At 41.7% G+C, this 21,017-nt stretch overlaps 2 protein-coding genes across 2 annotated transcripts in view; one reads left to right on the forward strand and one right to left on the reverse strand.

Annotated features, from left to right (window-relative positions):
- Positions 1-7,517, forward strand: CTHRC1 (collagen triple helix repeat containing 1). The gene is made up of 4 exons (XM_039706001.1): positions 1-177; positions 3,296-3,517; positions 4,917-5,133; positions 6,261-7,517. The coding sequence occupies exons 1-4, from the start codon at positions 46-48 to the stop codon at positions 6,401-6,403; spliced, it is 714 nt and encodes a 237-aa protein (XP_039561935.1). The 5' UTR covers positions 1-45; the 3' UTR covers positions 6,404-7,517.
- SLC25A32 (solute carrier family 25 member 32) overlaps positions 6,683-21,017 on the reverse strand; it is a 17,390-nt gene continuing 3,055 nt past the window's right edge. The window contains exons 2-8 of the mRNA XM_039706000.1: positions 20,821-20,971; positions 19,711-19,796; positions 18,323-18,483; positions 12,209-12,322; positions 11,513-11,658; positions 9,897-10,034; positions 6,683-9,764 (exon numbers count right to left, since the gene is read on the reverse strand). Coding sequence (XP_039561934.1) covers positions 9,899-10,034; positions 11,513-11,658; positions 12,209-12,322; positions 18,323-18,483; positions 19,711-19,796; positions 20,821-20,971 — 794 coding nt within the window. The 3' untranslated portion in view covers positions 6,683-9,764; positions 9,897-9,898. The remainder of the gene's footprint in view (positions 9,765-9,896; positions 10,035-11,512; positions 11,659-12,208; positions 12,323-18,322; positions 18,484-19,710; positions 19,797-20,820; positions 20,972-21,017) is intronic.

Here is a 21,017-nt window from a genome sequence, read left to right on the forward strand (position 1 = left end):
CCCGGCCTGCTGCTGCCGCCGGCCCGGCGCATCCCGCCCCTCACGATGCCCCGCGCCCCGGCCCCGCTGCTGCTGCTGCTGCTGGCGCTGCTGCTGGCGGCGGCCCCGCCGCACGGCGGCTCCGAGAGCCCCAAGGGGAAGCAGAAGGCGCTCCGCCAGCGGGAGGTGGTGGACGTGGTGAGGGCGGCGGGCCGGGGCCGGCAGCGGGGCGGGCGGGGGTGATAGGGGAGCCGTGCGGGCGGGGGTGATGGGGGAGCCACGCAGCCGCTTTGTTGTTGCAGAGATGTTAAAAAAGCGATGGATCCGAGGCTTTCGAAAACCTGGCGGCCCCTCCAGGCGGGGCAGCGCCGGTCCCGCGCCGCTGGGCATCTCTCGGCTGGGTTAATGACGCCCTTGTTGTGCTGAATCAGGGAAATGCGGGGAAGGCGCTGGACGGGCTTTGGCACAAGCCGCAGGGTTTCGGCGGCCCGGAGTGTTTGAGTGGTTTCCCATGGGGCCAGGGCTGGGGATGGCGGCGGAGCCCGCGCTGCCCGCCGTGCCCGGAGCCGGGGGGACACGGCGGGACAGCCGGGGGGACACCGGGGGGACAGCCAGGGGGACACGGCGGGGCAGCCGGGGGGACACGGCGGGGCAGCGCCCTGGGCTGGGCAGCGCGGGAATCCTGCAGCCCTTCCAACACAGTAGTAAATGCTGCTTAGCTCCTTCCAGCATAAGCACTTAACTGCTGTTTAGCTCCTGAAATGCTAGTGGATGAATAGTAATGAGAAAAACTATCTGCATGCTCAGAAAACTGTCTGCATGCTTACCGAGCACACTTTTCCTTGGAGGGGCATGAATGCATTATCTCCTTTGGCGGCAGGGACTGCACACCATTGTTTGCAATTCCATCGCTACTAGAAACCTGAATGCATTGGGACTATCCCATCTCGGGGATAGATGACAGGAGAGAAATTTTCCAGTCCTTGGAATGTGGAAAGCAGATGTGAAGTTATTTCTGTGAGTTGCTGGACTGCTGTTCACCTTCTGTAGAAAATCAGTGAATCAGTGGTATGACCATTTCTTCCATGATCTCCAGAGAGATCCTCTAAAGTGATGTGCTGGAAGCACCACTGCTAGCAAAGCTCCTTTCCCTTTCACACTACTTCATTGAGTTTTCCCTTTTATTGTGGAAAATGAATTGCATTGAGAATCAGGAGTCTGTACACATGGATGAGCTAACATTTTCTGAGCAGCGTTTCAGGGTCCCTCATTTCTTTGAAACTGCTTGGTGCTTTTTGGGGGCAGCAGAGTGAGCAGCAAAGTGTGGGTAAATCAATGGCAGCTGACTCATGCACAGCCCAGCTGTACAGACTGCTTCAGCAGAAGCCCTGCCGGAGCAGAGTGGAGGCAGGACCGAGGGGGGATCCTGCCTTCACTGGCTGTTTAAAGTATGTTTTATGCATTTCCAGCTTAAGAAAACATGAAAAAGACTTGACTTGGCAAGACAGACCGTTTTAGTTGGAGTGGAGCCCGAAGCCCAGGTGACTCGTGCTCCCATTTATTTTTTGGGATGTGCTGTGGCTGAGGTGCTCTCCCTGTCTGGCTGTGGGTGGCAGCTCCTGTGTGAAGGCAGGACAGCCCCTCTTGGTGTCTCTGGGGATAGGGGGCAATGGGCCAGAGCTTTGGCCTGCCCCAGCTCTTGCCTATTCCCACATGCAGGATTTCTGTGGTGAGTAACCACATGCGAAGGACAGAGACAGCCATCATTACAAACAGAGTCCAGTGGGAAAGCAACAGCAAAACCAGATAGCTGTTGCTGTGTGATATAGAAATGTCCTTGCATTGTTCTCTTGGCTTAGTGTGTGCTTTGCCAACCAGCCTTCTCTCCTTTTTAGAAAAGCTAACTTTTCTAAAACATGGTTTTCTTAATGAAAATATTCCAACATTTCCACTGCCTTTAGCCAGCAGGGTTTTCTTTGTGAAGGTAGTAAGGGAAAGCTAGCAACCATTAGTCAAACCCTCATCTGACTTCTTACCAGACTCTCCATACAGTCACTGATTTTACTTTTGGTGTGGCTCCAGCTAAGCCTGTGATGGCTCTGCTGGTTTTTGCACCAGAGCCTGTGAAAAGGCACAGCCTCAGTGAAGAATTCACCAGTCTGACAAAGGAAAGAGGCTGTCATTTACAGCAGGGGCTGTCATTTACAGCTCCTGCAGTGCAGAGAGGGGCATGGCTGGCATGAGGGGGAACAGCTGCAGCAATGTTTATTTTTGAAACAGATGGGGATTAGGTGTTTTAAACTAGATGAAGGCAAAAAATGTGAGAAAGTGGAAGAGCAGAATACAGCTATCTGTGAGGATTTGGGATGAAGACTGGAGGAAGCAGTCAGTCACCAGATAGGACAGAGCACATGAAGAAAAAGCCCTGACCAGCCCCTGGAGGTTCCTGCTCAGCATTCCCATGCCCAGTGCTCCTCCCACATCCCAGCACTCAGCCTGCTGGGGGAAGGAGCTCTGGGCTTCACAAACCTGCTCTCCAAGGTGGGCAGCCCCAAGTCTCAGACGGTGAGAAGTCAATGTGTGTTAACATGGAGTTTGGGAGAGCAACATTTGACCTTTCCTAGTACTGGGATGTTAGGAAGGATGTTAGTGTGCCTTCCTCCTCCCACGTGTGCCTTCCCACTGTTACAAACAGGATTCCTGTTCAGCTTTATTCCAGGCTGCAGCTTCCCACATCCATATCACCATCCATTTATGTGCATACTGGAATCTGAATGTGGGGCTTCATTATCACAATGTGGTTGTCACCTCCTCACCAGAGGAGCAGTGATAGAAGAAAAGTGGCATTAACCTTTGCTCTCTAAGAAATGGAAAATCTTCTTTAAAAAAAAAAGGAAAAATAATACTGAACACATATTAGCATAGAGAGTTATACAAGTAATGGTGGGTCAGGAGAAAGTAACAATTAACATGTGACTTCTGTTTTTCTATATTGAAATGTTTTGACTCTTGTGAGGTTTTCCAATAGATTTTAACTCTTGGACTAGGTAAAATTTTAATGCTAGGATTATGTATCTTTTCATTAAAAAAAGGTCTCTTGTTTTACAGCAAATTCTGCTGGCATTGCAGCAGCAGAAAAACTTTGAAAACTTATTCTTCCATTCTTTTTTTCCTTCTGTGGAACCATTTCCTCGGAGATGCAGAAATAGCCCATTGTGGCACAGGAGGGGGTTTGTGTTTTGTTATTCACTTGTGTTTGACTTGGTTAGCCTCGGAGTTGAGGGATGGAAGCAGCAAGGTCTGTTCTGTCTTCCAGTACAATGGCATGTGCTTACAAGGCCCCAGTGGCGTTCCTGGACGGGATGGAAACCCAGGAGCCAACGGGATCCCTGGGACACCTGGGATCCCGGGACGGGACGGGCTGAAAGGGGAGAAGGGCGAGTGCATGCGTGAGAGCATCGAGGAGTCCTGGACACCCAACTTCAAGCAGTGCTCGTGGAGCGCGCTGAATTACGGCATCGACCTGGGCAAGATCGCGGTAAGCTGGCTCTGCACCGAGGGCTGCACCAACACGGCGGGCTTAGGGCTGCGCTGGGGGCTGGGCAGCACCAGCCCCACAGAGCTCCTGCTGGGGCCTTTTTCTGCATGCAAGGGTGAACTTCTCAAAGGATTAGCTGCTTTGGGTTGCTCTCAGCTGTGTGTCAGCTATGTGCCTGTTTCATTCCTGGAACAGGGTTTCGGAAGAATTTTGTAACTGGTGTAAGAGTATGTTCAGTAGACCACATCTGTAACTGTAAGGCTGAAAATCACAGTACCAAAAAAGTACCTCTAGCTTGCCCAAAACAGAGCAAGGTTTTTACCATTTCAATCCTAAGAAGGGATGAACATCTTTAATCTGTTAATTGTACTCATCTTTATAACTCTTGCTTCATAGTGGTTATTCACTGAAACACAGTTGCAGTTGCAGGATGCTACTGCAAAGGATCAGCATTGCTCAGGAGCAGAATTGCCAGTGTCACCTAGACTGACACAGTCTGTCCTACACTGCAGCCCTGGGTGTAAAATTTTAGAAAAAATGCCTGCTCAATCCCAGCTATGAAGCAAAGCCCAGAATGATTATAGTCTAGACTGACACAGTCTGTTCTACACTGCAGCCCTGGGTGTAAAACTTTTAGAAAAAATCCCTGCTCAATCCCAGCTATGAAGCAAAGCCCAGAATGATTATAGCAGTTTAACTGCTGTGCTGTGGCTAGGGGGAGAATCAACTTTTTCAGTAGACTTTTCTTACTGCCTGCCTTGTACTTGCACAACTGTCCCTAGCTTTTTTTTTCCCCCCTTTCATTTCTTTTTTTTTCCCCATGATATCAAGCATTTTGAAGACAGGTTAACAATCACTTAAAAACCTGAAAGTATTTATTTTTCAGTTCTGTAGCTTTTATTGGGTATAAACTGCTCAGAAGTCTTGTGATAATCGTTAAGTCCAGCATTTCTGTTAGCAGAGACAGAAACTGTGCTGTCTGGTCATGCAAGGACTTTGGGAGTTGGACTAGATGATCTTCAGAGGTCCCTTCCATTCCTTATAATTGCGTGATTCTGTGGCTTGAGTGCAGATTTCAGAGAGCTTATATCCCTTTACATAAATCCCAGAAGGTAACTAGGCTACCAACTTAACAGCAGGTGTTATCTCAATAAAGTTAAGAATTTCCATAATCCGTTTCTCCTTTACCATCTATGTGGTGCTGCTCTGATTTGCATCTTTGCACCACAAGGCATTTCCCAGGCTGTAATTATTTTTTCCCCTCAGAGGGGCCTAAAGAGAATAGCCAAAACATTTTGAAATAAATATATTCCTAAATCGGTGTCCTAAATATAAACCTATAGAAAAAGAACGGGCTCAAGCGCAGAGGTTTGTACCGAAGCACCTTTGTCTCTGTCAGGAATGCACGTTCACCAAGATGCGCTCCAACAGCGCGCTCCGCGTGCTCTTCAGCGGCTCCCTGCGGCTCAAGTGCAGGAGCGCCTGCTGCCAGCGCTGGTACTTCACCTTCAACGGGGCAGAGTGCGCTGGCCCCCTGCCGATTGAAGCCATAATATACCTAGATCAAGGAAGCCCAGAGCTGAATTCTACTATTAACATACACAGAACTTCCTCAGGTATGTATGCCGGGAGAGCGGAGATGGAGCAGAAGGCAGCAGCAGCAAACACAGAATGACCACCTCACTTGTTCTCTTAATCTGCTGTCTCAGAGTGGGCTATTGATAAGTAACAGTATTATAATTATTTATTAAGTGGTACTTTCTTGCTGTGGTACCTTTCGTGGTACTTATATCCTGAGTTTTAGAAATGGAAGAGATTTCTGTCCAGACAGGTCTACTGATCTCTGCCACAACATGATTATAGAGACATTTTGTGCTGTATTAACCTGTGGAGAAGCAGCCTTACTGCCAAGTAGACAGTGTCATCCTGGCTTAAAATACTGGTATTTGCACATTACCTGTGCAAAAATGAGACTTTCCTCCTGCAATTTGTACTCTGATTTCAGGTGGGGCGCAAAAGTGCCTCCAAAGTGAAATATCTGGGAGCAATTACTCATTTGCTTAGCAGAGGCAAATTAGTGAGTTCATCCACTTAGTGATACTTAGAAAAAGGAATGTAAAGTCTGTGTCTCCATTTTCCTCCCTGTACTGCATGACTACATGAAACCTAATGTCTAGAACTGTAATAGGATTTTTTCAGCATAGGGGTAGAGGTGACTCGTCTTCATTACCCCCCCTCCATCCAGTGGTGCCAGAGGGGTATCAAGAGGGCAACTGCATGCAGAAGCAGTGTGGAAAAGTGTGGAAAAGCTTATAGGGTGGCAATCACCTTTACAGAGCCGAGCTGTAAACCAGGCATGGCTGTGCCCCCATCACTGCTAGGAAGGTGTCTGCAAGGGTATGAAGCCATATTCCAGCTCCCAGTGTGTAAATTTGGGTATTTAAAGCAGCAGTATACCTCCCATTTAGGCATCATGTGGCTGGTGATCTGCTTCAGGTACTGCAATGAGTGTCAATCAGCAGCACAGACAGAGGCACTGCATGGCTATTACTGATGTTGCCACACTTCCACATAATAGTTTTTATTTCTGAAATTGTTTTAAAATTCTAAGAACTTTTTACATTTAACTAAATAGCACAAGCTTGCAGCAAGCTGCCGTTCTTAAGTACATGAGTCCACCTTCATTTGTGAAATACGAAGGGATTGTGTCTGCTGAGGTAACCTGAATTTTGTCTTTAACCAGTGGAAGGTCTGTGTGAAGGGATCAATGCTGGCTTGGTGGATATTGCCATCTGGGTTGGGACGTGCTCAGATTATCCACGGGGAGATGCTTCTACTGGATGGAATTCAGTCTCCCGAATCATCATTGAAGAACTGCCAAAATGACCTCCCTCCCTTTTTATAATACCTTTTTTTAAAATTTTGTACTATTTTTTTCACAATTTATTTCAATAGAGCTGGATGCAAGTACTGGACTGAAAGGCACCAAAGCCTTGCATCTATAGCCTTTGTCTTGTTCTGCACATGGCAGAGGGTTTTTATAATAATAATTTTAGAATACAAATATCAAAACCAAGTTCATTAACATTTTAATTTCTTTTTTGATGTAATACCACCACTGTTTTTAGAATTAACCATAACTTTTTGTATCAAATAAATAAGACCTTTTACAAAAAAGAAAGCCAGGTTATTTTATTGAACATTAATCTGTTTTAAGGTATTTTACATGGTGTTATGATACACGATTTTTTTAGAAGGCTTTACAGATAAAGTTCTAAGAAAGTAAAATCAGGCTTTAGCCTTCAGAAAACAAAGATTAAATGCACTCCTGTACACTTCACTGCAGAATACGATGCTCTGCTGTTACAGTCTTGTCTCAAGGAACTCCTGGTGACTTAACTGTCAGACAACATGGTAAGTGTTAAATAGCTCATCATGAACAACTGAGCAAAACCAGACTGTCAGAGCTCTTCTTCCCTCTCTTGCTTCTCAATAGGCTGGATTTCAGTCTAATATCTATGACTGGTCTCCACTACTAAGATGCAGACACTAAATAATTTTACAGTTACAACACTTAATTTCATTGCTCCAATAAAATAATTCTCCTGGATTTAGCCTTTCAGTTATACAGAATCACTTTGGTATTGGTTAAAAGCTAGATATATTAAGCAGTTTAGAAGATACAGACATAACACAGGTTGAAATGCCTAGGCTTTCCAAAATTGACCTTGTAAAGTGAAACAATGATGTCCCAGCTGTTTGTCAAGTGACAACACTGATCATGCCAACAGACCACAAGCTTCAGTGTTTTAAATATTTTCTTCCAAAGGCTGCAAGTGACATACTCAAATATTTTTTAAAACTGCACACATTCTAAAGAGAAACAACAGTCATGTTTGTATTACAAAACCAATTTTACATTAATGAAATAAAGAACTCATGAAAAGCATGTACAACATGCAAAAATCTCCACTCTTCCTAGAAATTAAAAGGAAAAAAACCCCATTAAATCTGAGATAATGAATTTATTTCAGCTATTTATAATTAAATCTAATTTTCTTTTCTGAACAAGCTGTAAGATTTCCCCAGGCACCTCTCACATGGGTAGCTCTTGCCTGTAGCTGTTGTTGCAGATACCAGGGGAGGACACCTGCAGTGAGGGGAGCACTTGGGCTTGCCCAACTGCAAGATGGTGTGGGAGATTTGCTGCAAGCCAGCAAGTTACACAGCTGGTGTTTTGTCTCTGCAGAACTGCAATGTTTTCACTGGCTTGGACGATGGTTTTAAGGTACCTGAACACAAACAAGTTACTATGAGCTGAGCTGTGGTGTGAACTTACAGAACGTCAGCTAACACACACAGGGAGTGATTGTGCACATGCTCACAGCCTGCCCTTGCAGTTATCCTGAAGCACAGGAAGCTGTTCTGGACCCAGAGAACACTAACCCAGGGTGGTACATGCACAGCTTTTTCTCTTTTATGATGTTTTCATATGTCTTCACAATATATTTTGGACCCTGGGTGGTAGAGTGAACTCAGTGTTCCATTAAATTCATTCTGTGTACCACAAAACACACAAAGCCCAGTAAGCACCCTCCAAAGGCAGAGGCTGCTGGTTTGGATCTACATTATTTACATGGTAAACTCCAGTAAATTTATCTTCAGCTAAATACACACAGAACCTTCCGTAATAAAAACCAAAGCCAGCCATGCTGGCCCCAGATGAGATTATTCTTTCCAATGAGATTATCAACTCTATCAGTAGAGGAGATGGGATTGTGGAAGACAAAGTGTAAATTATTAATAAATTTAGTTATACACAAAATGTGGTATGTGGCAACAGTAGCTACAAAAACAAGCAAGTGGATCCAAGAAAGAAGATCCAAAATAGCTTTCCAGTTTTTAGGTTACAATTTAAACTAAGTCCCTACTCTGTTAAATATTTATTAAAAATGGTTCTTTCTGCTTTAGGTTAGTCTGGTAAACAGGAAACTTCTCAAAGTGATTATTCTGCTCCCTAGGAAACTGATGATTTCTCCCTAACTGTTGGATAGCCTTTGCTAACTTATTTCCTAGTTAAATTATATATACTAGATACTTAATATCTTCTTACCAACAGCAAGAGGCAGATGTTAGGGTCAGTAATGTCTTTTCTTAAAGAAGTAAAAAACCCAAACCCACCAAACTCAGAACTCTAAAAAGTACATATCCTTGACGGCAATTATTGGTGTGGAAAAAACTCATAATTATTATTATACAAATTTACTGAGAAGGGAATTTAATTTCTCAGTAAATTAGCAATCAATATATTAACAACCTTTTCCTTAAACCAAATCAGAAGACATTAACAGATTGTTCTGTTTTTTTTTTTTTTTTAAGAAAGTCCTGTGCACAGGATTGTTTTAGACTAGAAACACTTTTTTTTTCCAGAGAATATAACAAAGTAAATGTGGTCCTATTGGTTACTACACTGGCTTGAACACTGCACCACTATGGGATTACTAGAAAAAAATCCTCATCTTTAAAATGTAAGCCCACTTTCAAATATTCATTTTGTTAGTAATATTTGGTCAGCTGTATCATTAATGGAGACAGACTCTGGCACAGAGGGAGATGGAGAGAGAATGAAAGAGAGAAAATGAATTAAGTGGCCAGCAATGCATGCACTTTTAGCACATCAGTCTGCTGCTAAACCCAAGTCAAAAACCACAGTGCAAGTCTGGCCTGGTATGAGACAAGAACTGAGCTTCCCCAGACTTGAAATTATTCAAACCCAAGAACGGACAGCTGTTTTAAAAAAACAATTTCAGTTTCCAAACTGCACCCCACTGAGGCAGCATTTTTGTGTTGGATGAACAATGGAGTCTGGAGCATTCCATATCCTAAAATCTGATGAATAACACAGAGGTGGATTCAGATGACATTCCTTGTTTTAATGAGACTCAGAGATTTGTGAAAGTTTTGACAGGCCCCCAGGCTGTTTTCATATGAAGTTTTCCACTTGTGCAGGAGCAGAATCTCACCAACTGTTATCTTGAGACTTGTTGAAACTGCTTAGTGGGTTATTCCAGGCAGGCCAGAATGAATGGATTGCTGTGCAGCTGCCTTCACCCAGTCACAGCACTCTTATTTCACAGTTGCAGACATCTGCCTCAAGCAGGCACAGCTGACTCAGAGAGGAAGGCAGCAATGCAGGAGCATTCAGCAGGAGAGATGTTGGCAGGGTTTATTGTCTCTACATTCTTTCCTCAAAATAACAGATCAAGTCACAGTGTCAATGAAGACTGCTGAACTAAATTTCTCCCAGATCATAAATATAAAAAATAAAGGATAGATTCCTTCCTAGGAATCATACATTTAATTATTTTCAAGTTCATACCTTTAATTATTTTCTTTCCTAAAACCAAGTAAAAAGCCAGACACATTTTCATAAACTACAAAGGTAATACAGCAGGCAGGAGTCACTCTGATTACATTAGGTATAATTCCTTTGTAAAATCCATGAACACCTTCTTTCCTTTAAAAACAAACAAAAAAAAGTTTTAATTAATGTCTTTTAATAGAAAAAAATCAGACATAAAACAAAGCCCTGCATTTTATTTCTCACACTCCCATTGAGAGGTGTACTTCAGCTTAGAAATAACAATTTCAGACAGTGTTTAAAGTGCACCAAGTATTAACACATTATTTTTTTCTTCTGAACATATAATAGCATTATGTAGATCAGTTATTTAGCCTAGGATTTGAGTGTTTTTTGTGGGTATTGTCCAAGTAAGGCAATTTACCATCTTTCTTCATGCTACAAAAACTGGCTAAACAACTAAGAAAAGCCAGCATTCACTTTTTGAGAATTTAAGCACCCCTTCCAGAATTTTGATTTTACTGGCCAATAAATGGGAATCTAATTGCACCCAATTTGAATCAGTGTGTCATGCTAGGGCTGTTAAAAAGTTTTAGAGACATTAAATCCCAGCTCTTTAGGTGCAGGCCTCACAGGCATAGGACACCTTGAAGGATGAGAAAACAGAGATCCTGAGAAATGTTTGGGTGTGGTTTACACAACCCTCCCTAAGTCCCATTTGTTTCATCATGAGCTCAGCAGTGGCTCCAGAATGGCTGCACTCCACTCCACCAGAACCAGAAGCCTTCCTGGAGCCTGCAGCACTGAAGGGCTCAGCACTGACACATCAGAGCTACTTTGGCTCTGAATTGCCTCCAGTCAAAATGGTTGCACAGCCTCTGAACCAGGGGTGCTCCTGGAACAACAGAGCCTCAGTCACCTACTGAGCTGGCCCCTCTTCACAGCCCAGGAGCCCATCCCCAGCTCTCCAGCAATGTGGGCCAAGCCAGAAGCACTGCCCAAAGCCACGGATGCACATGCAGAGGTGGCCACCCCTAGTAACCACACAGGGCTGTGTGAAAACTCTGCCCTGCACTGTGCAGCTCAGGAAGAGCTCAGGAAGGTTTGTGAGAAGATATGAATAGGTGTGAGGTCACAGGTCTCTCAAGGTCCTACAGGAAGCTGGGACCAGACTAGCAGTGCAGTCAGGCCCCAGGGTAACCCAGGGACATCAGTATAAGCAGCTCTGGCTAGCTCACCTCACCTTGCCAGGAATTTGGATTAGCCACAACTCCCAGCAGCACAATGCTCCTGTCCTATGTGATAACCCAAAGCAGTTCAAGTGAGACTTCATTTAGTGTCCCAAACCAGCCATGACAATGTTATTTTTTAGCCTGTGAAATTTGCTGGAGAAGAGAGAAGGGAGACAGACAAACAGCAGAAACCTCAGGGGGCATTGACTCTCTCCCATCTCCTCCTTTCTCCTTGGCTTACTGCTGTTGGTGGCATCTTGCACAACATGACTTTGTACAACTAACACTTTGTTTGCTCTGAACTGTACTGGTTCTGCAAGTCAGCACAGAAGCCAGTAAAGGTAGCTCTGATTCTGTAAAACTCAGCTTCCAACATGCAGGCCTTTAATTTTGCACACCTACCTCCACGTCCTGCGGATCACGTCCAACACCCCGGAATATGTGTTATGCTGGTCTTGAAGACGAGCTCGCACAACTTGATAGGGATATGTTGCTACCACAGCAAATATTTTGGATACAGCTGCCATCATTATGTATTCCACAGTGTTCTAAAAGCAACAAAAATGGTCAGGCTTGCCTTAGGTATGGTTTAAATACCAAAAATCTTATTTGATTGTTAAATGTACAATCAAACAATACTCTAGATTTTTCCCTCTTATAATACAACACATTAAGAGAAATGTCAGTGCTTACTACATGCAGTGCTACAAGTAATGGACTGTAAAACATGTGTTGTGCCTTCTCATTCCCATCAAGAGAAACACTTCTTCCAAAAGTAGCTACCTTTGCCCAACTTGCACCCGAACAGTTTTCCAGGGTTTAATACCACCCCCTCTGGCTCCACAAAATAAGGAAAAACCCTCATTCCATCCTCTAAAATTCTCAAAACACTTGCCAAAAGAAGAAGTTGGTTTTCAAAACCAGTGAAAACCAGTTGCTTGTTCCTAAAAAGTGAAAAAGTATTATCTCCTTCTATATATTCTGCACTCAATTAATGTACCAATACTTTGTACATTTGGCTGCTGTATAACCTGATAAATGGAATCCACTTGTATTTATTTACATGCCACAACATAATTTTATTCTCAAGCATCCTACCAATTTTGTATCTGATACTCTGTTTCTATACTTGTTGTATCTCTCTTTCAAATCCTCGTAGGCCATGAACTGAAGTGCTCCATGTGATGTTCCAAACAGGCCAGGCACAAATCCCTAAAAAAAGGGTAAAATATGGTTAAAGGGTAATGCACAAAACCTAAACAACTTGAGAGCACAGCTCACACCCCTACATTTGTCCTCCCTTAATGTACAGACTGTGCTGCACAGCAGCTGCAGTCTGACTCAGGTATCCTTAAGGCAGGCATCACACCAACACTTGATAAATAAATGCTACTTTTTGACACACAGCCTAAAGTCACCCACTGAGTCACTGAGATAAAACAAGTGGCCCAGGGACTCCACCTCACAGAGCACAAGCTGGTAACACAGATTAGGATTGCAAGGTCACAAATCAAGCTGTGGTCTTGCAAATGTGCTGCTCAGTGCACACTTCCAGAGACTGGCACTGAGGGGTCTGGCTCCCACCTGAGACTAGTAACAGATGCTGGCAACTCAGAGAAGAGCCACCAGGAGCAGAGGTACAAAACATTATTGTGATTGAGCCCAGGAAATAGATATGCATGTGCTTGCATGTTTGTCTCTAAAAAAATGTGTGTCTATGAGATATATATATTTCTATACTAAAAATGTTTGTGTCTATATAGTATCATAGAATCATTTGAGTTGGAAAACATCTTTAGGATTATCAAACCTAACCATAAACCTGACACTGCCAGGCCCACCACCATACCATGTCCCTGTGGCAGATGAGAGTGAGCTGCTCCAGCACTGTATTTCTTACACAAACACATGAAATTACACATCAACCTTTAGGTTCAAAAAAGTTGAAATGAAGGGGGAAAACAGGTACTGTCTGAACTGTCTCCACAAGAAAGAGAAGACAGGCGTTCCCCCAGGAGCAGGACTAGCTCCATTAAAATGAGCTGCCAGCTGCAGGAGCTCTGTAAAGCACTAATTCTTTTTGAAGAGTTGATCATTTACATTGAAAACCACAAATAAATGGAGGATTAATCATCTTGGACAGAAAGGGACTCAAAAGCTTGCTGCAAACTGTTGGGGTACAATTATAAGTGAACAAAATGTGGTTAAAAGCACTCAGAGAACCAAAGTTAAAAAAAAAGAAAACAACACCAAAACAAAACAACAGTTTTATTTCCTATGATCCATTCAGGCATGAACAAAATGTGGTTAAAACAGAGAACCAAAGTTAAAAAAAAAAAAAAACAACACCAAAACAAAACAACAGTTTTATTTCCTATGATCCATTCAGGCAAGAAAAAGGAATTTAAAAATGTGCTCAGATGCCAAACTGTGTTACACTAAAAGGGAAGCCCAAAATGTTGAAGACTTATCAGAATATGATTAAAAGCCTGGAGAAGGTGAAAAGGAGAATAGATCTCTGAAGGAGTCCACTGAATTGGTGTTGACAAGACAAAACAATAAAACTCATAAATTGCAGAAAACCCCCAACAACTAAAACTACAGCAGGCATAAAAATTCCATGGGTAATACACAAAATACCACTTCAGGGATCAGCCTTCCAAATGCTACATATAGATTTCTAAAGTTTTTCAGTCATTCAGGAAATGATTTTTTAGGATTTCTTTAATACATGAGGATAAATTTCTTCTCACAGTAAGAAATAATGGTCATGAACTCACCATCAGTGACCACAAACTGATGAAATGCATTAAGGGCTAATGAAAGTCCCAGAAAAAAAACCTTCCCCAAATGAGAACAAGTGGAATTAAACCACATATCTCTGTTTTGTCAGCTGTAAGCACAAAGTGAAGTTTGAAGCCAAAGGGCCCCAACAGAGGGAAAAAGACAACTCTGGTTTTCAGAAATCCTGCCTCAGACAAAAAAATAAAAGCATTATAAAAACAGGAGCGGGAAAAAAATTGGGCAAAAATATAAAAAAAAAATAAATCTGGGTCAGCAAAAGAAACCAACCAAAACCCATTATGAAACTTATGGACAGTGATAGCAGGGAAAATCTTCACAAACATTTCCCAGTGATTAATCAGTAAAACAACTAAAAGACAGTGGAAGTAATTGTTCTCCACTTGGAAAGAATTAGAACAATGTATTTATATCATAGAAAAATGAGGTAATACTTTCCCTGCCAACAAAAGAAGAATGTTAAACAACCTTAAAGAGAGCTAAACTCTTAAACTTAAGCCAGAAGACTTGGATAACTTGCACCCTTGAGTCCTAAAGCATCCACTGGTAGTACTTCATACACAAAAACCAGCATGCTTAAGGTCCTGTGCTGAGCTTCCAAAGACTGAGGGACCTTTAATCTTGGGCCAATACTAAAAAATGCAAGAAGGGAGTGAGGCAACTGTCAGCCAATGTGCCTCAGTAAAATAGGAGCTGACCCAGGCTTTTATTGATCATAGAAAACAATGTGTTCTTATGGAAAAATGTTTCAAAGCAAAACTGATTTCTTCACAGCACTGAAATATCTTGGCCGGGGAAGTTTTTGAAACATATTCTATTTTCTTATTCTTAGAATAATTTAATTCAAAATTCTTTCTTGCCACTAAATTTGATAGAATTTAATATTTATTTTAATCCACAATATTACTGTAAAGAGAAATTTTATAATAACTTCATGTATTTCTTGTTATTTTTTACTTTAATATTTGAAATATATCTTTAGAAGATTTTTGCCATGAAGGCATGACAAAACGAATGGTTCCTCAAAGAAGTCCTGCTTGAATTCTCTTTCAGAGGATTAGAACAATAGACAGAATTAATTATAGTTCTATATTTATATTCTATAATTAGAAATTTAAATGGCATATAATTCTGAGCAGCAGATAGTGGGAATAAAGAAATATTTTAAAGTTGGCTTAAAGTGTTTTAAGTGCTGAAAATCCATGACAAGGAGAAACTGTCCTGATGGTTGGTGTTTCAAAGGCTAGCCATCACAATAAAAAGAAACACAGGCAAATGTACACACTGGAAAACCTGTGCTTCTTAGTAAAGAAGGGAACAAGGCTCATCTGGTGAAGTGGTACTCACATCACTGCCTGAAGTGTCTGACAGCACTCAGGCCAGAACAGCCTCTGCTGTCTGTTTCAAAAGAATGCAGCAAATACCCCATGTAATCTCCAGTGCTGCCTTCATTTGGGCTCTCAGTGTGTCCAAGACCTGCAGCATCTCAGTGCCCTGCTCTGACACCTTGTGCAGACAAGACACTGAAATTGCCATGATCATCTTCATTCCCTCATGGTGAAAAATGTTACCATCTTTTACACGAAAGCCACTTTTGCTTATGTCTCTGTGTAGAACCTGCAACTTAAGTGAAAATCAAAATGGCCAAGTCTCAATGGATTTTGCTATGTACAAGTACAAAGATATACAAAGCTTACAAGTTTCATATTTACTACAAGAAGAAAAATAACAGAAGCAAAATCATTGCAAAATAAAGAGAGCTAAGTGCCTTAGCCATTGAGGGACCAGGAAAAGTACTTTATCCTCAGAGCACAGAATCTTGCCTACCAAAAGTGAAATGCCCACACAGAAGTGTCCAAATATATTTCACCTGGTAACGAGCACACATTACTGTTATGACTGTTGTTGTTGTCAGCATGCTACATTATTATTCTCAGTCTTGATGAACCTGGATTTTACTTTAATCTCCTTAAATTTTATACATTTCCTGTGTATTTTACTCTTTTATTAAGCATTTTATCAAGCATTGCACTATTTCCAACTGCTGCTTCTATATCATCAACAAAGGAGAGTAAAAAATGCACATACAGAAATATGGAGGCCATGAAGGATGTTGGTTGCATTCCTGACTGGTGTCTCAGCAGTCAGTCTCTCCAGACTATACATCTAACAGTTTCTCAACAGCTCAGAGATATTTTATGTTTTCCTAAAAAGCACCAACCCTACAATCTTACAACTATTTTACCATGTTTGGGCACTCCTACCTTATGCTTGAAAAGAACAACACAGCACTCATAACATGAAGATGGTTGCATGACTTCCATTAATGGCAAAGCAATTTTTACAGCTCAAATCTCCAGCAGATCCATGGGTGTACCCAAAGCACATAACCCCAACCTGTTTTAAAATTCAGCCTGGTGTGCAGCAGAGCAGCTCTGTCCCCAGTCAGGGGATCAAAAGACAAAGCCCAGTGGATGGAGGGTGTGGATCACTGACTGGATGAGTACTGGGGATAATGAGCAAAGGAGACTCCTCCTGCCTTTTCAAAACCAGGCCAAGTTCAAGAGGAGCAACTTACTGAGAAACCCAGATTCAGGCAAACTATATTTGATGAACAATCAATACCCAGCAGAGCTAATAAAGACAGCTTTGATCCCTGCTAGAAAGACTGATGTAGCCTGACAGTACCAGTTTGTCCCTCAAAGGACTGAAAGGATTTGCTCAGATCAGTAACAGCATCTATGCAATAAAGAGCCACATCAAATTGCTTGGTCAGAAATACCATTCTTTAGAAGACAAATCTCAAACATAAACTCCTTCCAGATTTTATTTCCCATTCTATCTTGAGACAGTTGCTCTATTTGAGATCCCTTCATTTACTATAGGGTGGTACTGAGATCCCCTTATTTGCTATAAGAAATGCTATCTGCAATGAAGATTATGAGGAAAAAGAAGACAATTGTGTGTACTGCAACTCCTGACCCAGGGCAAAAATAAAGCTTTAGCTCTACAATTTCAAAGAGAACAAGAAAAAGAAAAGCTTCCTGAAACACTGAAATGGAGGAAGGCTAAAGCATGTACAAGTCAAAGAGCCATCTGAAGAGGTGCCTTTTCCCCCAGTATAGACAAGGTTGAGAGAGTCCTGATGTCAAATGGAAGTTGCTCAGTGTGAATACTTATGTAGGTCACTTAGGACCTATTTAGGTCACCTTCTTTGCAGATTTAACCAAGTAATTTGCTCTTTCAAAGGAAGTAGCTGCTTTAGTCCCACACTTGCAGATTAACACTACAAAGAAGTGTCTAGTGCCAAAGGCGACACATGCTACACGCAGGAATAATCTGAAAAGAAGGGGGAAGGATATCTTAAAACCTAACAGATCCAAGAAATCAGAACTTATCTACATGGAACAGAGCAGACATCCAGGCAGGCAAACCAGAAATCCTGACAATTTCAATTTAGGAATAAGTAAGGTGCCTTGTTCCTGGTGTTAGAATTTGGCATTCATTGCCATGAAGCACACAAGTCTTACAGAATAGGAAGGATCATATTTTTCACTGAAAATAAAATAAGCTAATGTTCAGTAATCAGGATAATTTCTAAGAGAAAGTGGTCTTGTTCCCTGTTCCTGGCAGTGCTCAAGGCCAGGCTGGATGGGCTCTGAGCAGTCTGGGCTAGTGGAAGGTACACCTGCCCATCACAGGGGTGTTGGAACAAGAATATCTTTAAGATCCCTTCCAATCCAAGCCATCCTGTGATTCTATGATTTTGCAGCATTACTTGCAGGAGAAGAGCCAGCCTGAACTAAAATAAGTTTCTTCACAACTTCCAGGCACGGATGAATGCATCTTGATGTCATGACCTGAAGGAATGAGGAGGCAAAAAGTCCAAATCTTGTTGCCATCTGTTTCCCTAAATTAAAGGTAACAAAAACCCCACACATATGCAGACCATATTTAGAATGTATCTGTATATAGAGCTGACAGATTACAGACATCAATAACTAGAGGGCAAGTAAGCAGTTGTGAAACTATCCATTATGGTTTATATTCATTATAGAAGTAAAAATTAGCAAGTACTTTAGTCATGTTATCTTCCAGAAGAGGTTAGAAATACAGAGATAAGGGATAAAATGCAAGGAAGTACTACCAGCAACATAGGTTACATTGTTGCTGTCCTGCTTATCCAAATTCTAATTATAGGAAGATTCAAAAAAATTACAGAGCAGTTTATCACCAGTATAATGGTTTTTCTTCTGACTAAGCCTTTTTGCTGCAGTTCTTCAGTGGGAAAGACTGACAGAATGAAAGTGAGCTATTACAATTTTTTTTTCTGTAGACAAATATGTAGAAGTCTCACCATGCTACTGGGTGGTGCCAGGCAATCATGGAATTTTTGTGAAATGTAATTACCTTATATAAGCCACGTATGCCCTCTGTCTTGTATATCTTTATAAGAGCATCAAACATTCCTCTGTACTGCCGCTTGGATGGATCCACGCCAGCGTTATACTGCAGCACAAGTCGAGTCTTAGTTACCCATATTGGGTTTGTGATGCAGAGGGTCATGGCTCCTGAGGACACACAGAAGTTACACTCATTGCTATGCCAACTCCACAGACTGTCCAGTTTGTTCAGTCCAACATAACACAGGCTTCTACAATGACAAAACTACTTTTCCTACCAGAAAAAGTACTGGTACAGAGTATTCATATTGTTCAAAACAGGTGAAGTTTATGCCCTCCACTGCTCCTTCTCTCTCCCTTCAAAGCTCATGGTCAAGTCCAATTCACTCCTGCTGTGGTACTTTTGCAGGGCACATGTATTTTTGCATATTCCTAGTACAGCCCCTTTTTTGTTTCACCTTTCCAGTTAGTAGTAGAATCTGAAGTAGACAGTAAATGTAATTTCTTAATGCACCACTGATTATCTGAGTTATTCTTCAGTATACAATAATTCAAAATTTAATGGACACCTCACTGATGTGAAATTTGCTTAATAATTTTGACAGGTTAATAGCAAGAACCTGTTATAGCTTTATAGGTTATTGAAAATACCATTGTAGCAGAATCCATTACTGTATTTCATGTCAAACAATATGCCCTATATTTCAACATTAAATGAATGCTTCAAAATCCTAATGAACTCTTCCAAATTGCCTGTACAGCACGCAGCAACAGGACAAGGGGCAATATTCAAACTGAAAGAGAGCAGGTTTAGATTAAGTGTGAGACAGAAATTCTTTACTGTGACAGTGGTGAGGCACTGGAACAGGTTGCCCAGAGAAGCTGTGGATACTCCACCTCTGGGAGTGTTCAAGGCCAGGCTGGATGGGGCTTTGAGTAACCTGGTCTAGTGGGAGGTGTCCCAGCCAAAGACAGGGGGATGGAACTAGATTATTTTTAAGAACCCTTCCAACCCAAACCATTCCATGATTCAATAGGCAACCTCCTTTCCAGGTCCAAGTGTAAACATTTAAGAAGTTAACAATCTGATAGCAGCAGATTTCTATAGTTACACTTTTGGACCCAATACAGTACTAAATATGGAAAGTACTTACACAAAATGAAAACCAGGACAAAAGACATAACTATAAATTCTGCACAAAACTGAAGGACCACAGTGACCCACCTATTTGTCCTAGACATCTTTGTTTTATTTACAGACAACAAACTATTGCGTCTGGGCTGGAACACTTACACTTGCCACCTGTAAAAGAAAAAGCTGCACTGACACAGAAAGGCAGGTAGCAGCATATGGAAAGGCTACAAGTGAACATTAATTTTTGCATTTAACCTCACCAGCCTCTGCAGCTGACACCAGGTGTTCGCTCGCACTGAGACTTTCCATCTTCCCCTCCTTCTTATAAGCTTTGATGGCATTGTAACTGGAAAATGTACATCATAGTTTAGTGAAGGTGAAAACAGACCTACATCACAAAAAATCCAATCCAGAGTGACATACCTGGCTTAAAATCATGGTGGTACACAGCCTTTGAAGAAAAGGCATCCAAACTACTGTTATTTAATCAATTAATTGTCTCTGAGCAGTTAGCTCTTTAAAGTGAACCATGGAAATACATATTTAAATTGTATAATTAAACTGACAATATCAATGGGACTGCATCTTGAAAATTACCAGATATCCAGAAGTAACTCTAAAATAAGTTTATTGGGACCCACAGTGCTAGGTATCTACCTTCTAGCTCAGAAATACACTGAACACTCTTCTTTTGATCCAGTTTACAATCTTTGTGAATTAAGAAATTGTCAACAGAAGATGAAGTGTCAATAGCAGTCTACAGCAAAGCTTAAGGACTGAAGTACAACAATAACAGTCTAGACAATTGATAAGTGAGCTTTGCATAGGCATACCAGCTAACTAGTCCCTAAAATGTTTCAATTAATAGGGATGAGCACTGTAAGCAGTAACAGAGTAGTAGAATATTAAAAAATGGTCTTTAAAAGCAAAGCCCATCAGTTGACAAAAACATTGAAAAAACTGTCACTAAAATGATTAAAAACAATCAAGCATTTAGTTTCAGTAGAAAACTTCATGCTCTTTAACTTTTAAGAAATCAATTTAAGTTCTTGTTTTTCATAAGGTTTTAAGAACAGTGTATTGGCACTTTTAGAGAATTCTTTATGAATAGTATCACCACCTCTCAAATTCCTTAGTATTTTCACAGCATAAAGAGAATACACTGTAGCTGACAAAGGAACAGGTCTCTGACTCAAACTGCTTAAATTCTAAAATGGCAAACCATAACAAATGTTAACAAACCTGGATTAGCTAACAGAATTACAAGTTTGTAAGTCCCTTAGCACATTTTTATACCCCACAAAGAAGCTGCAATGTATATCTGAACACTACATTGTGCAGGCAGTGACACATTTTACAGTTCTACTTACAAGAAGAAGTAAAGTCCCCAGGAGGCCCCTGCTCCCACCATGTTTGGAGTCACCCCTTGGTACAAGCCTCGAAGCCCTTCATGCTTCCAGACTGTGCTCATACAGTGAAGAATTCCATTGTACTTTGGCCTCAGCTCCAACCCATCGCTTACTACGAAAGAAAGAAATTATATTGGAAAACATTTTGGGAAGCATAA

Source organism: Passer montanus, unplaced genomic scaffold (genome assembly GCF_014805655.1).
Source record: "Passer montanus isolate IOZ18808 unplaced genomic scaffold, ASM1480565v1 scaffold19, whole genome shotgun sequence".
In the NCBI taxonomy this organism is placed as follows: domain Eukaryota; kingdom Metazoa; phylum Chordata; class Aves; order Passeriformes; family Passeridae; genus Passer; species Passer montanus.

Bases quoted from the DNA above. Each gene is read 5' to 3' on its own strand.
- CTHRC1 (XM_039706001.1), top strand. From the start codon at position 46: ATGCCCCGCGCCCCGGCCCCGCTGCTGCTGCTGCTGCTGGCGCTGCTG. The intron at 3,518-4,916 runs GTAAGCTGGCTC...TGTCTCTGTCAG, and splicing joins TCGACCTGGGCAAGATCGCG to GAATGCACGTTCACCAAGAT. The intron at 5,134-6,260 runs GTATGTATGCCG...GTCTTTAACCAG, and splicing joins CATACACAGAACTTCCTCAG to TGGAAGGTCTGTGTGAAGGG.